The sequence below is a fragment of the Falco rusticolus genome, chromosome 9 (genome assembly GCF_015220075.1).
Source record: "Falco rusticolus isolate bFalRus1 chromosome 9, bFalRus1.pri, whole genome shotgun sequence".
In the NCBI taxonomy this organism is placed as follows: domain Eukaryota; kingdom Metazoa; phylum Chordata; class Aves; order Falconiformes; family Falconidae; genus Falco; species Falco rusticolus.
Genome location: NC_051195.1, coordinates 13,220,203 through 13,236,780, shown reverse-complemented (window position 1 = coordinate 13,236,780; position 16,578 = coordinate 13,220,203). Strand labels below are relative to the sequence as shown.

General features: G+C 49.6%; 1 protein-coding gene across 1 annotated transcript; it reads left to right on the top strand.

Moving 5' to 3' along the window:
- The first annotated feature begins 5,451 nt into the window (after positions 1 to 5,451).
- Positions 5,452 to 10,556, top strand: ADIRF (adipogenesis regulatory factor). The gene is made up of 3 exons (XM_037400767.1): positions 5,452 to 7,019; positions 8,632 to 8,694; positions 9,531 to 10,556. The coding sequence occupies exons 1-3, from the start codon at positions 6,959 to 6,961 to the stop codon at positions 9,635 to 9,637; spliced, it is 231 nt and encodes a 76-aa protein (XP_037256664.1). The 5' UTR covers positions 5,452 to 6,958; the 3' UTR covers positions 9,638 to 10,556.
- The last annotated feature ends 6,022 nt before the right edge of the window (positions 10,557 to 16,578 follow it).

Here is a 16,578-nt window from a genome sequence, read left to right as displayed (position 1 = left end):
ATGTTTGATCTCGACAAGGAAGGGGAACAAAAGAGCCCTAGCGGAGATAAGGCCCCTGAAAGGAAGTTATATCCATTATATGCATACCCTTTTCTGATGTCCTGCAAAACATCTGCCAGTTAAACAGAATAACTAAATTTGAGGCCGAGGTAAGAAGGCATGAAGGGCCGTGATACTCCTGCTGGAGGCTGGAGTCTATTCATAGTGCACGCTCAGGAGAGACAGGGGAAAATTCCTCTGCTCCAAAGCTTTGCTTTACGGAGGTTTAAAAAAAATTGTTCTGCCAGCCAGGGGGAAAGAGGAGGTGAGTGCCTTTGCTAGCTACAGCACATGTGGGAGGCAGGGGCAGTGTCGGCTGGGCCAGGCTGTAACTAAGCAAGGAGTAAGCTGCTCCCCGAACGCCCGTCTCAAGCAGGCTTCACCCTGGTCCAAAAGGACTGAGACCAGGCGAGAATGATAATTTTTGAGCTAAGAGCAGGCACACTGCTCTAGGGTACTGGGCCACGTAGCTGCTGAGGAGCGAGGCTTGCAGCGCTCAACGTTGATGTGCTGTGCTATGGTAGCATCTTCCCTGTGGGAAGGAAAGGATTTAACTGCTATTTACACACCTATATCTAGAACTGTGAGCCTAAAACCACTGCTCAGCTGTTGCCTAACATGAAGGCACCAAAAGGGTCTGGATGTTTCCTACAGATCTGTCTCTGTGCTCGCCTGCTGCTCGTGTCACTGAGCACTGTTTGTGCCTGGGCCGGACAGGGGTTCGGCACTTCCCTGCCATAGCCCCTGCCTAGGTCTAGTCTAGCCCCATGGAGGTCGGAGCTCAGAGAAGTGCACAAGGCGGTCACAAGCCTTGAAGACGGAGACCAGGACACAAGGTTTCCTCCCACGTGAGCATCCTGCATCAGTGAGCCAGAACAGGGCAGCGCTGTGCCCGTGCAATGGCTCGGTGAGCCTCGGTTTCCTCCCCATTCCTTCCCCAGCTGGCGGCTCCCCAGCCTAGGAGCAGCAATGCCAGTCAGAGCGGCTGCTTCAGAGGTAAGAAAGGTCAACACTCGTTTCTCCTGAAGCAGAAGGGTCTGTCATAAAAGACCCAAAACCTTATCTATTAATTATTCAATTCAACTTTGTTGTATGTCTGCTTAGTTCGCTGCATGGAACAGAAGGCTGTGCTTTTAATGAGTGTTCAGACCAGCATGAAAGGTGAGAGAAAGAAACTGAAAAACAGAAGGATGGAGGAGATGCATCAGAAGACATCCCGCAGCAGAAGGTCCTTTCCCAAGGGAAGCACTGGGAATGCCCCTGCCCTGGGTAAGAGCTGATGGAGGTAAAGAGTAGCAAAGTCATTTTTTGCTGACAAGTCATGTTCTGGGCAGTCAAGAGTTTCTTTTACACATCTCCTGTGAATTATTTAAGTGGTCCTTGTATGTGTGATACCACTCTCATATAAACTGTTAATTTAATCCCTCTGTGACGAGACAACGCTTGGTGCCAGGGGCAGCAGGGCCATTGTCTGTCCCCAGTGACATGACTCAGGCTGTCACCTCCGTGGTGATCCAGCTGCCAAGTGTTGCCTCAACTTTACCATACAAGTGACCAACAAAATGCTGAAAAACATTTTTTTCCCCCTTGTAATAGCAAAACTTACTTGCCATGTAACATTACATTTAAGCTTTATTGAGTGATATGTTGTGATACAGTTCGTAGCCTTTGAGAGCTCCCCCCTAGTTGTGTTTTAAAGGGAATGCAGGGCCTGATTTTTCAAACATGCTCGTCTGGGATGCAGTAGAGAAAGCAATGGCTTTCTCCAGAGTATCTCAGTGTGCATTCCACTAATTTAAATGCAAATCAGGTAATAATACACTTCTTAAAATCCCACTTCATCTGAAAGTCTGGGGTTTCTGTCTGCATAACACACGTCCTAAAACCGAACTCAAAGAGCACCGGAATAAAAACTGCTTCTCTGAGCCCCAGGCGGGGTGGGCAGCACAGCTGTGTGCCGCAAGGGTAAAGCCAGTGTGCCTGAAAAAATATACAGAGCTCTCCTGTGGACCTTACCCTCGGCTTACATCCCAGTTGCCATCCTCAGCTTTCCTAGCCACTCCTGGGATGGGACCGGTTGTTTCTTTCCCTAGCCCTGTACCAGATCTTACAGCCGTAGTCAAGCATTTCCCATCTTTTTGCCCCTTCTAATTTAAAGACCAAACAATTATTTGACTTTCCTAATACTGAAGCTGCAGGATATCATGAGACTCTGCAACAATTCTGGTATTTAAGCTTGGTTTTAGTTTTCAGTGCTCTGGAAGACAGTAGGAACTGGTCACTTCACCTAGACGTTGCCTCAAGGTTCAGAAACCAGAAGGTAAAGAAATCCATATATACTGACCTTATTTTGATCTCATGCCTTGAAGCAGAGGTGACCGGTGATTTCTGGAGAATGTTGCCACCTGTGGAAAAGAAGAATCAGGTAGTCCTACTTTTCTCCCAGAATTGTATTTCAATATTTGAACTGGAGGGCTAATTTAGCTTAATTGACGTGACATGGTAATTATTTCTTTTTATGAGCAAAAAGTTCTGTTTCTTAAAACAATCATATTTCTTGATGTAAACATCACATCCCTCCCACGCTAGTATCAGGCTCTTTTAGCAGCTTAGTGGATGTTGAACACTGCACACTCCGTTAGCTTCAGGAATGATGTTTGTAAAACTTTCCAGCCCTGCCTCACCATTGCATTTACCTTGCTGATGGGAACCATACCTACCTATAAAACCTAACCCTGGCAAAATTATAATTGAGTGAAACCCAAATAAATTTCAACACTTCCCATTTAATTAACCTTGTTTGCCATTTTCATGTGTAAAACATGAGCTCTAGCTGTGATCAGTTCCTTCTCACCTTTATCAGGTAGTAAAAACAGAAGGGTTCATCTTACTGATAGGTGAGAGGGTGCTCAAAGATGCCATAGACGAGGTGTGAAAGGAGAGGAACCAGAACAATTCCTCATTTCCCTGCAGTGCCTTAGATTTAACCCACAGCTATTTGGGCTGTGTGTGTGGAGTTGCCAACCAGCCCCAGAGCCGTGGGTTGTGGAGCCCTCCTAGCACTTAAGGAATCAGTTTGGGTTTTTTTTTTTTCCCTCCCAAACACAAATAACTGCTCTTCACAGGCAACAGACTGAGAAGGTGCAGAACACGGAGAAAAAGCCCAAGGCATGGGAGAAGGGTGCTGGTGAGACAAATTACCTGTCGGAGGCGAGCAGTGCTGCTGGGGGTGGTGACACTTTGTCACATCTCGATTCTGGCCCAGCAGTGTCAGCAACATGCCCCGGTGTTACCAGGTGGAGTAACTTTGGGAATAGCTTGAAATTTCCGGGGCATCTCAGCGTGTGGCTCTGCCTGCGCATTGTGGTACCTACCCCAGCTGGGGGTAACCGGGATTTCTGTCTGCAGTCTCAGCAAATACCAAGACCTGAACGGTGCAAAGGTCCAAACTGACTTTCCACCTGTAAGCGATTTGGTTTGACCTTAGGACACACTGAATGATGCAATCAAAGGCCAGGAAACCCATTCAGAAAGAGGTAATGCATGGGAGGAACAGGAGTAGGGACTGTAGATGTAGGTAGAGGCTGGAGCTGTTAGGCCAATGCTGTGTGGATGTCTGGAGACAAGGAGCACACAGGCTGTAGGGTTTTGGCATTTAGCTTTCAAAATACTTCGTAACATCCCACCCCACCTCTATCTTTTCTTGTCATGAGGCAACATGGTTGAGAACTGACAGTGGCGAAATGGGCAATCCCACAGCACTTGCTGGCCAGGTCCATCAAGTGGTGGTCAGGTCCTCTCTCTCAGTGGTGATAGACTATGGAAAAGCATACAAAAGAGTCAAAGCAAAGACTGGGATTCATGGGGAGGAGCGGTTCTTGAAAAAGCTCCTCTCTTTTTGCCCAGGTGTTCAGGATAGTGGAGAGACAGCATTTCAGAAGACGGCACATTTGAAAGCTGACTTTCTTGAAAACGTAGCCGCTCATTTCCCAGGGCAGCCCCAAGTCTGTTGAACTGCTGCTGAAGTCCTGGGAAAGGCTGATGCCCTGGTGGGACATCCAGCTCATCGCAAGCTCAAACACTTCCCATCACACTTGTGAGAGACCCACGGAAGCCCATCATGAATACCTGATGTCATGAGATACACACAGTGAAGTGTAAGTTAGGTGACCTATAGCTTGGGTTATGACAGGAATTAATTTAAATCTATATGCTTACTTCGTTTAGTCCATTCATCTGTAATTAGAAATAAGTTACTATTTTACTTTTACTGTTCCTTAAACACTCTGTCTTAGGAAAAGGCTTTCAAAAGTTTCTCTTGTGATATTATTCTCTTTAGAGGCCAAGAGAAGTTTGAATGCTTTTGAGAAATAGTTTTTTACTAAATCCAGGAATAGATCCCATCTGCATTAGTAGTTTCAAAATTCATAACAGAACAAAATGAAAACTCAGGAATAAATTGCTGTGACTTTCTGAGCAGGTGACATTCAAATCTTCATTTTTACCCAGGTCAATCACCCTTTTTCTATCTGAGCACTCTAATCTACATCTAACGTCAGTTCAAAAAGCTTCCTGTTAGCTTTAAAAAAGTAATGTTAACTCACAAAGTGAATAAAGATGATGCAGTCTGTCTGTTCCCTTAATTTCCTGATGGGGTTTTGTAACTCTGCAAGCCACCTGATGCACAGACCGTTTCTCCAGTCATATGGGATAAATATGTACTATACCAACGGTCCCTTTTCCCTCCTCTCTGGGCTTCGTTATAATGATCATGCCATGTCAGTTTGCTGGGCAAGAGTAATTTGCTTTCTTTGAGGTTTTTCTTTTTCACTTGGAATCGAGGTAATGATATTAACGCTAAGGATAAGATTACATTAGATGAGGAGTCATGCTGCTATGCTGACAGTGGTGTAGGTTTTACTCATGAATTCGTGCTACTTAATGTTTTGAGCGGGAGGTAAAGCAAGCAGCATGCACAGATCGGACACCCACATGGAGTCCAAAGTGCTGAACAAAGATTTCCACATGGAAGAGTAATAGTTGGAGCTGGAGAAATCTAGGTAGGTGTCAGAGCAGAACTAGAGAGCAACGTTTACCTGAACTGCGTAGGAGCCTCTAAAACATTGCTATAATGTGTTGCATGTTTACGCTCGGTACCAGTGTGCATCGGTTATAAACGTTCTCCCAAATTCCTGTTCTCCCCTTCAGGCAGACAGTGCTGGCCAGCATCAGCAGGGCCCTGGAGCTGAAAATCCAGCAGCAGCAAGGAGCTGGGAGGGCAGCTGGAAGGTATTTGCTGCTGGGCACCTCCCCTCTCACTGGCGAAGGGGGCTGAGAGCAGCCGAAACCCACCTGTTTGTTGTGGCTCTGTTGTGGCTAGGTTCTCAGGTTCAGGCAAGAAAGGTAAGCAGATCTACGTTAGTGGTTTTGTCCAGAAAATGCCAGAGTGCCCCAATACTGCCTGTCTTTTACCTGAGTTTTTTGCAAATTTGAGTAAGAAAATCATTCTGAAAAAGAACTCCGCAAGGAATGGAAAAAGATACCTGACGTGAATACGTAGTTAAAATGCTAATTGACCTGTTGATGGGGGAAAGAGGATTGCTGTTTGAAATAATAAATGAGTGGTGCAAAAGCTGAAAAGAGCTCTCTGCAGTGACAGGCTGAATGGGAGCGGATTGCATTTAAGCTTGTTTTCTGTCACTCTCCCTCACTTGGGTACTAATGAAGTATCAGACTTACGAGAACTGCCACTTCCCACCCTTCTTTATCTGTGGCGTCTTGTTCTCCTGCCTGTTACTTAACACAAAGCTTTCCTCAGAAAGACGAACATGGGTATGAGCGGGACCGTCTGACCGAGATGCTTTGCAGGCTGGAAAATAGTCCCGAGGAGCCCAAGCCCCACAAAACGGGCCAGCCCTTTGGCCCCAGCTCTCCCAGTGCTTTATGTGTACAAAGTTCCTTTGTACCGGGGATTGGTGGCAGAAAACACCCATTCCAGAGGCTGGTGGAAAGCTGTGAAATGCCAGAGGTTAAAGCCAGAAACTTTTATTAAAGTAGTGATGCTAGGTAAGGAGATCAGTTTAAACTTTATTTCTGTCCTAACAAAATCCATACTGCAAAGCTACGCTAGGAAAAGGTGGGTTTGCTAATTTGGCTTCTTTTTTTCCCTTCCCCCGAGAACTGCTAGCGCTGGCACTGGTTACATGCCTAACCCAGGCAAGGCCTGCAGTGGTGATGGGCTTTTGCAATCTGACTTGAGCAGGCAGCTGGGAAGATGGCCAGGTTAGTGGTGTCTTATAAAAATACACGTAAATGACAGCTCTCACCATCTAACAAGGAAAGGGGATGGTGATTAAAACTGCTGAGAATAGAAAGAAGCTTGGGCTGGTTTCTGTTCTCAGGCGGTTCAGCTCAGGGGATGAAGGAAGGAGAAAGAAGCCAGCCCGGCGGGGATGAAAGTTGGCCATGCCCAGATACTGCTACTTCAGTAGTTTTCCAGGACTCTATAAAGCTCAGCCCAGTGGTTTTGCTCTGTCTGTGATGGTGGAACTGGTTTTTTTTTGGTTGGGTTTTTTTTTTTTGTTTTGTTTAATGGTTGGTGGGGGTTTTTTTGTGGTTTTGATTTAGAAAAAAACAAACGTATAAACAAAGACAGTGCGATGAGGCAGAAATTTCTACCTGGGCACACCCTCTCATTGGGGAGGGTAAATAAACGGCTTTTCTGTGTGTATTTTCAGCTCTGGTTCCTCACATCCAAACCCCACCCATTGCACCCATCACCCCCCAAAGCATCAGCAGGTCTCCTGGCACACGTATAAAAGCAGGACAGGTCAGGACACCCCTCACATAGTGTGCTATACATTGCCAGGTGCTTAATTTTATTGAAGCAGAGGAGTGTTAACAGGTGTCAGAAGCCACGATGTCAGCCAAAAACTTCCAGGGGCTGAAGGAACAGGCTGAAGGTGCAGCGAAGGATGCTGGTGAGAAAGATGAAATGTTGTATATTTGTGGGGGGGCTTAGCGCTGCTTTCGCTTAGAGAAACATTGGTGCTAGCAGGACACAGCGGCCCCTTTTTCCTTCAGTTCCCAGGGGCCAGGTTTTGGCCATGGCCCGGAGGAGGCGCCGGGCTGGCCACGGGGGCAGCCATGTTCCCCCAGCTCCCTCTGCAGCCCCTGAGCATCGTCCAGCCTTTATCGCTCCCCAAACAGTTCTTTAAACTTAGTGCTTTTAGAGCAATGGAGCCTTTTTTTTTTTTTGCTAGTAATAACCTTCTGTATTTAGCATTTACATGGCTCAGGGTGGTCTGTTCTCATGCTCTGCAGTGGTTTTTAAGCTGTTCTCTTTTTAAGAAGTTGGCCTTAACCTTTGATTAGTATTTGCTGCTTTGATGAGTATTTGAGGCTGTCAGTGCCTCCCGGTATTGGTTGCAATGGACTGTTTGTAATAAGTAGTATGAGTATGTTTCCATTGTTTTCTTCTCCGGCAGTGATCACCAGACTTCGTAGGGTTTAAAAAAACCTGTGCACGCATTTCTGTCACAGCTCTGCCTATGTTGTAGGGCCAAGGACTCTATTATTATTAGCACTGTGCATTGGAAACCAACTTTAAAAGGCAAAGTATAGTAGTTTTTCCTTTAAATTAAAAATTGCAATATATGTATAGCTTATTCAAGCATTTTATGATATATTCCTTACAGTGTGTGTGTGCAGCTCATTGCTAGCAGGGTGTGATTTGTATCACAGTCCTGGATTCTGATCCTGCGCACACTTTGTTGTGTAGCTGAAATATGTGAGTAACCTCACTTATTTCTTCAGAGTTACAGTAAGTTTCCGCACACCTGGGAGCAAATGTGTAGCAGGCCCAGGGAGATGACTGTACACCTTGCTGAGAAATAAAACAGTCCTTGCTGCTTCCTGAATATGCTCATGTCGTTGAGGGGTCACTTCTAGCAAAAGTGATAGGATGGGTTTCAAAATTGTTAGACATCTTAGAGTTACATGGCATCTCACTTCTTTAACGCTTTATATTCCGGAGTTGATCTGTTGTTTCTTCGATTTGTATCTTGTTTGTAAAATCTCCCTTTTCCTGTCCTGCTCTGTTTAATGCATTTGCTTCCACTTTGGAAAAGGCCTTACTCCCAAACAGCCTGCAAGGAAAATGCATGCTAGACGGCCAAGCTTCTCCAAGCAGAATAAGTAGAAAAGTCAATACAAGCAAGCGTAGTGTAAAATAAGCAACTTGCAGCCAAATGTCATCATTCCAACTCACTGCTAATCTTTGCTCCTTTATGTCCTTTCTATTTTATCATTTTATCTTCTTATCTATCATTGCTTCGCTCAGCTGACCGTAGGTGCTAGGTGGATGCTAATCTCATAGCAAGCTGCGCTGGCAACACACCACTCCCAGGGTGCCCACAAGCGAAGGACACAGCCTCAGCCTGCCTCCATACCAGCCTGAGCTCTTGCCAGGGCCATAACCTTCTGTGGGCATGCAGAAAAGCCAACTGACATAGGGAATTCCCATAAGCATGAATGTGAACAGCTGGAAATTTATTTATTTAGTTAGTTATTATTATTTGTCCTTACTTACAGCAAACGCGTTGGGACAGGCTACCCAGGACACAGTCAACCAGATTACAGATGCAAGCCAGAAAGGTAGGAGCAATGCCATTCAAATGAAGGAGCGATGGAGCAGCTCAACACGAGCCAGCAGCAGGCAGTGCTCATTCCCCGCTGTCCCATGGGTGCTCTCACCCTGAAAGTCCTGGTTTTCAGTGACAATTTTTGGCTTTTTATGAATCTTGTGGGAAAGACTTTCAGGATCTGTTGCTTCGTAGCTCCATAAGTTTACTGGCAGACAGTAGCTGACACTCCCCTGGCCACCGAGTCTCATGCACGGCACTTCAGATTTTGGCTTCCCTTTTTGAAAATTTCTGGGAACAGGGTGGACAAAACTTTTTCTTTCTTGAGAATGAAGTAACTCCATGACACATCTGGCTGCCTGCAGCCCAGCAGGCAGGAGTGCATCCAGGTCCAGCCCCACGCCGGCTTCCAGCGCCTGCTCACACAGCAGCTGGGGTCGAACATCCCACAGCTCCAAAGGTGCCGTCAGGAGATGTCTTGGCAACTCACTTCTCTGGATTGGGAACAAGTTAAACAAAATACTAGGATCAGTTCTTGATTTTAATAATTTTCTGAGGGTGAGAGGAGAGTTGGTGACTTCAGGACCTAAAATCTTAAAGCCAAAATGCACCGACAGCGTCTCCTTAGAGCAGATGCCCTCTGCGGCGCCGTGGATGTGCAGAGAAGGGCGGGCTTGGGCACTTGCTGACGTTGGATGGGGAGGCAGCAAAACTGCTGAAATATTTTTTTAAAGATGTATCTGTATTTTTATAGTCTAATCATTTTCACACCTCCCCCTTTCATTGTAAATATTACACCATGTGCTGCATTTCCCCAGCTTTCTGCTTATCTTTTTTCCTCTCTTGCAGCTATCGACAAGGCTTCCAAGATGGCACAAGACGGGGTAGAAAAAGCAACCGGCCAAGCCGCAGAAGCAATGTCTGGCCTTGGGAAAAAGTGTGGATTTAAGAAATGATGCTAATTTAAGCAAACAGTATTATGTATAAAAATCTCTCTTTGGTCTGCAATTCTCTACTCCTTTGTGTAGAAAAATGAAAGCTGTTTGATATCTGGGTAATTTCTCTCTCTTCAAATACAAGTTTTTAAGGCAGAGGGCCCCCCTCATCCTTTATGTGGGAAAAATACGTCTGTTAGCACATCTGCTCACAACCTTCAACGTGGTTCACAAGGCTTCAGCAGTGCTGTTGCCCTGCGCTTAAAACAGTGCAATTAGAGCCACGTTTGCTGCGTGTATTTATGAAAGCAATGAAATTGTCCATACTCCAGGACACCAGAATAGTCATATGATGAAACCGAGTTTCCTTCCAGTAATCAAAAGTTAAGCTGGGGCTATATTTCTTGTCAGTTGTCCATTTTTCCCCATCCGCTGTATTTTCGGGTAAAGATAAATAAAAGGTATCGTAAGATTTCCACCACCCAAAAATACTTTGCCTTGTTACGTACTCTTTTTTATTTTATGGGGACTTGCGGTGAAGGGTTGCTCAATGTCTTGCAAATCTCTTTTGCTCTTTGATTCAAAGCCCGGTGAGGTCAGTGACCATCCCGTAAGGGAGGCGAGTACTGAATCAGTTTGCAGTTTGGCAGCCGGCTCTGGAAAGGACTGGTCCCGCACTGCAGAGGAGCCCTGAGATCTCTGCAACTGGATGCAGGTTCTGCCGTCCGCCTCCTCGTTCCTTTCTCTTACGTGTCTATCGTCCATCTAAATTTCGTGTTACCGTCATCCACGACACATCTTCTGTTAAGTCTGCTGGGGACAAAAACCAGGCACTTGCTTTACGCCAGCACACACGGGCAGCACTGCAGCTCGGCGCAGCTGGTGGCACCGCCGCGAGACAGGGCACCACATGTGCTGGGCGCAGCTGGCAGTGGGCACTGCGCCGCGGCCGCCGGCTCACCGAGGCAGCGGGAGAGAGGCCAGCGGGCAGCCTGGCCTACCTGGTGGAAATATTTGTTTTAGCTTGCTGCTTGCTGGGCGATCAGAGGCCGCTGCAGCCAGACAGGGTGCCCGCTTGGTGCTGCCACTGGCAGCAGAAGGTGCTGATACCCACTTACAGTAAGTGCTCTTACCTTGCCCTCTGCATGTTTCTCATCGCTAGGCGATATTGCCTTTCTTTTCAGTTTTGTTTTGGGTTGGTTGTATTTTTTTTCTCTTGGTTTGAAGCCTTACCGGCCTGGTTAAAAATCTAATCTGGGCCTTACAAAAGAAAACCAAAGCATAACTGAAAGCATCTGGCTGTAATGAAATAGGGCAATCCATGCCGGTGTGAGAAACCGGTGCCTCCACTGCTGCCCAAGAGCTGTGGCTGACCGTGGTTTTTGGAAGCTGATCTTGGCAAATGCAGCCCTAGGGGAGACTGACATGCGGCTGAACCCGAGGAGCACCCTGCCTGCATCTGCACCAGGACACTGCGGACGGACGGGAAAGCCTTTAGAGGGCCCTGTAAGTAATAGACCATCTGTGAGTAAACATAGTCCAGGGCTTTGCACGGAGCGTCCCTATGCAATGTCCACTGTCATTTAAAGCTTTAAAAGACTAAATATTTGCCCAAGTACAAGCTTACAGAAAAGCATTAGACTATTGCACTCTCAGTTACTGGGCAACCCTCAATAGTACTTAATTATTTAGTACTTTCCATGGTTACCTCCCTGACGGTGAAATCTTCGGAGAGTGAGTCTTTAGGCTCGGTGTTTCATAGCTAGTGCTGCGTTTGTGGGTGCTGGTGGCCCATACACTGCTCTCCACCACAATGTTTTTATTCATCCAAACCACTCGTTATTTCATCCTACACCGAATAAATTGAACAGTTGTGGGGTTTTTTCCCCAGTGAAACCTGTTGCCCCCTTACGTGACTGGTGCTGTTCCTGCTGCTTTGTGCACGGGGACGCAGCCCTGACTCCTGCTGCGCAGTTTTTGTTTCCTTATTGCAATCACAAGCCAGGGCTTCAGTGTAACTGCTCCAGTTATCGCTGCCCGCTGCTCTGGCCCAGCGAGGGCTGCAGCACTGGTGGGGTAGGGGCTGGGCTGCCTGGTGGCAGGGACTGCGCGGGGTCGTCCCCCGAGCCGAGCGGGGAGAAACGCCTTTCTCCATCCAGCTCCAGAGGCAGCTCCCAGCTCCTGGTCCCCGGCACAGGGATGCCCTGGCTGCTTCGGCACCGATCCCAGGAGCCTGATGGCAGCGTCTCACATCCCGCTTGTCCTGAGGGTGGATGCTGTGCCACAGGCACTCATGAGCCTGAGTCACTTGCTGGCAAGTGTTTCTAGATCTGAACTTCAGTGCTTTGCTCCACAAATAAGGTCACTGCTTTGGTAACAGTGCTCTTTGGCCTTGCGGTGTTTGGGGCTCTCTGTCCCTTGTGCATCACACAGGGAGCCGTGTCCCAACCCGGGAGCTGTGTCCCCACCCAGGACCATGCCTTGCCATCCATCCCGAAGGCTCCAGATGTTGTGTAAAAGCAAAGCAGACATCCCTCAGGCTCCATCAGCCCATGCCATGTGAAGTTATCCAACACTTGAGTTCTCAAATTTCCTAAAATTTGCTCCTGGGTGTGCCCCCAGCTGCCTAAGTCACGAAATGCTGGGCAAAGGGGATTCATGTGCCAACCTGGCCAGGCTGCCAGCACCAGCACCACCTGCCCCATGCCCCACTCCAACGCCCCAGAGACCTGCCCGGGGTGGCTGGGGGGACAAGCAGCTGCCCCATGTCCCCTTTGCAGCTCAGCAGGGCAGGGGCACAGGGGCACAGATTTTACCAGACTCTTTGAAATCTACCTTCAGCTCCTTTCTTTGCCCAAGAAAACATGAATCCTCATCTCAGGTGAATGCTTTGATTAATGGTTATCGAGAACCTGAGCTTTCTGAAACCTGCCTTTGTGGCTGTAGTTTCCCATCGTGGCAAAATGCAAAGGTGATTTTTTTTGCAAATCCCCACCGCCTTCCCCCAACCCTGATGTCATTTACTAACAGTTCTAAGCTTTTATTTCTCCTTTCTTTGCAGCTCCCAGACCTAGACCAGGCACCTGCCCAAGCTTTTTGAGCATTTCTAGCCCTCAGGGTTCATTTTGAAAGCGGGGAGAGCAGAGCCTACGCAAAGGCTGGACAGCAGGGTCCGTAACTGTTGAGCACAGCATGCTGACCGGCTGCTTGTGCAGGGAGACGTGCTGCGGTGAGTGTTAACCAAGCCCTTAGTAAAGCGAGCCCTTCTTACTGCTCTCGTGCTGGTCTTGGCATGAGCAGCCCCCCAGGCCTGCCAGCAGCAGCTCGCCCTGCCTCAGTTTCCCCCGGGTGTCGCTCTCACACGTGTTGCGCCAGCTGCCGTTCCATTCCCCACGTCTAACTGAGGCAGCATGTGTGAAACACGGTCTCCTTTGTCCCTTAGGACTAACCCTCCGTCTTTTTACTTCTTTTCCCAAATCACCCTTTTGCAGTTATTCAGGTCCTCGCCCCCTGCCGTGGCGCAGCCCCTGTCCCTGACCCCACGCCCCCCCAGGGACAGTCCCTGCAGGGCTGGGGGGCTGCTGCAGTGGCACAGCCGCAGCTGGGGGACCTGAGGCTGAGCAGCAGGACATGGATGGGACATGGACAGGACACAGGAGGGACGTGGGGGGCTGCTGCGGGGGGCTGGTGGGTGCCAAGAGGGAGGCACAGACAAGGTGGCGCTGGGGCTTGTGGAGAGTGAGTGCAGGAACAGCTCGCAGCTTTGTGAGGGTACCGTGCAGAAATTGTGTGCAGAAATTGTGTGCAGAAATGGGATGGGGCAGCACCTCTGTGAAAAGGAGCTCGCCTGCCTTAAAGTAAGGTCAAGGAACCTGAAGGTGCACAGGCTGGGGCTGGGCCGGGTGCTGGTCTCCGTATGCCACCGCTAATGTACAGGGGTGAAGCTGCTGCGAGGGCTGCGGGCTTCGCCCCTGTTCCTGCGCTCTGCTGCGACCTGAAAACCTGCCGGGTGACCCTGCCAGCCCCAATCCCTCCCAAAGAGCAGCAGCAGCAGCGGCCCGCAGCAGGACGGGTGCCCCGGGCAGCCCCAGCACGTCGGGCCAGGCTCTGCACCCTTTCCCCAGCCAGCCGTGACTGCTGGCTCGGTGACGCCGGAGGGTATGTCCCGGCGGCTCCCCAGAGCCCCCGGTTATGGGCCGATCCATTGCCCGTGAGGGGTCCGGCTGCCCCTCGGGGCTGCCCGCGCCGCCTGCTCCCAGCACCCGCGGCAGCGGCGGGTCCAGCCCACGGGCGGAGAGGGACCTCCCGTTCCCGTCCGCGTCCGTCCCCTCCCGCGCACGCAGGCTGTCCCCTCACGTGGAACTTGGCAGGTTCTGCGAATTCGGGCTCTGCTGCAGGCGGGGCTGGGGCAGGGCCCCCTCCCCAACCCCTGCCCACGCCGGGGCTGTGGGAGCCCCTGGCTGCAGCCGTGGCGGGTGGGGGCGGGGAGGGCCAAGGCGTGCGGCACTGCGGGTGCTGGGACGTGGCCCCGTGGCAGAGGCTGAGCGGGCTGTGGGGGGAGCTGCTGGTGGGTGCTGTTGGGCCCCACCGGGTTGGGGGTGTCCCACAGCTGCGCTGGTGACAAAAGGACGCCGGGGTCTGGCCCTGCTGGCAAGCGCTGTGTGTTTGCTGGGGCTGGCTGGTGGCCGAGCTTAGGAAGCATCTGTGCTTGCGCCTTGGCCGCTTTAGCCCGTGTTTTTGCCAAGCCGTCCTGGCACCGCTGCGAGCAGCACGGCCGGGTTCCAGCCGGGTGGCACGGGGAGGGGGCGAGGCGGCGGGGGACGTGGGCGCATGGAGCCCAGCCCTGCTCTCCTTAGCCCCATGTGCTGCGAAGGGAAGGTCACCGGGTTGTGTCCTGTGCCAGGGTGGCTGAGGGCACCGAGGAGCGAGGTCGTGGCCATGGCACGGAGGGACGGGCAGGCGCAGCACCGCACACTGCACCCGCCCCGGATTGTGTTAGGGAACGCTGCTGCGGGGATGGGTGGCAGCAGCTGTGGCACTGGGTGCAACCTGACATCTAAATGCACTTGTGATGGAAATCGTGGTGCCTGCAGAGAACTGCGCCTCTCCGCTGGCCTTCTGTGCTTTTGCTCTAAATGAGTAACAGAAAAGTCCTTTTTATAGTTGCAAACTGGGGTGTGCTTTAATGTCTTTACTCCTGTGAGGCAATCACCTTCACCTGTGTGCAGGGAGTGTTGCAACAGCACGTACACGCTCCAGTGCTACAATTCAATATGTACCTGCAGCGCGTCGGTGTGTAATATAATTAGGATTATTTCAGTAATTTTATTTCTACACTCAAGTTCATCGGGAAGTCAAAGCATCAGTGCTGGTGCCGTACCCGTCTGCTCTCATGGAAGTTGCTCACGAGCTGGTGATGGAAAAACCCACAGGGTTGTATTTGCACTACTGGAGCATGGGAGAGAAGGAACCATCCTGCACTTTGCAGTTGGGATAGGATGAAGATACACAAATAGACGAGCCTGTTGCTGACTCCGAGTCTCATCCCTGTCAGTAACTGGAGCAGAAGCCGAGCGGGACGAGGAAATTGAAGTTTCCTGCCAGCAAGGCCAGCAGAGGGGCCGGGAACAATGGGAATGCTGCCTCTTGGCTGCTGCGCCACGAGCATCCGCGGGTCAAATGCTACCCTCAGTTTATGGAAATACTTCAGGGTCTTTTTTCTGCATCGTAGGCCAGTTCTGAACTTTGTCAGTGCCCCTTGACTTGACGTCAAGGAAGACATTAATTTTAAACCAAAATTGTTACTTTCCCTGCATTTTGGGAGCATATTCTGGTAGAACTTGCTTTCATATGTGGTGAGTAATCCCTTCCCTGCTGTCAGAAGATAACGTGATGCAGAGAAGCCCCTCCCCACCATCAGGAAACCCTCCACATCACATTTAATCGACATAAAGTAGGACTTTGTGGTCAGTAAGGAACTGCAACGGCTGGAAGAAAACAGAACCTTTGCCATGATGCTGGAAAGGACATCACAGGGGGACTGTTGTTTGTGAGATGGCAGGCCCGGGCTCGAGAGAGGCATTCCTACAGCCTGCTGTGGTGGTAACCACGGGCAGAAGATCAGTTTGATGAATAAGCCCAGTGTTCTGGGGTCGGTTACACTTTTGCAGCCCTTTTCAGCAACACTTACTTGATCAACAGAGTGGAAGCTCCCATCCCCTGTGTGGAAGGGCACAGAAGTAATTGTGCTAGAAAGCAGGTGGGGACAGGGAGGGAAGGACACAAGCCTTCTCCCTTTGCCCTCCAGAGCCAGGCATTGGAAACAAGGGGTTAAAATATTATGACACATCACGAAATTATTAGCTTCGTCTAACACAACAAAGATTTCATCAGATGCTTGAAAAAGCAGGGTTAGCTCCTCCCATTTCTTTTTATAACCATGGATTTTAAGTCCTACTGGGGAGAAAAAAAAATGCGGGCAAGAATCATCTGAAACTGGATACTTTTCTATGTAAGGTTCTGAAATGCTGAAGTTGATTTAAGCAATCCCTCATCGGTATGCCTTGGATGCAATGTTTTTCTGCCCGGCTGACGACTGGCTGCACCTGCTTGTATCTCCCCCTGCGGCACCGGCTCGGGAGCCTTTGGTCGGGACAGCTGTGGCATGCGCCCTGTTTACCAGCTCCATATGGAAAAACAAAGCTTTCATTCCTGGGCTATGGAAAACTTCTGCCAATTAATACACACCCCCTCTCTGGGGAGGAAAACATAATAAATGCTAATGTTCTCTTCAACCTTTTATGCCTTGTATATTAATCACCCAACAAGGGCTCATGGCTTTTCCCTGTTCCAGTTTGCATTTGCCCTGTAACTGCTGGGAGGAGTCCTGCTTTGTCTATAAAAAGCCACACTTTGCCAAACGCTGGAACAGAACCGAACTTAGGGAGTCGCTCACCCACCCT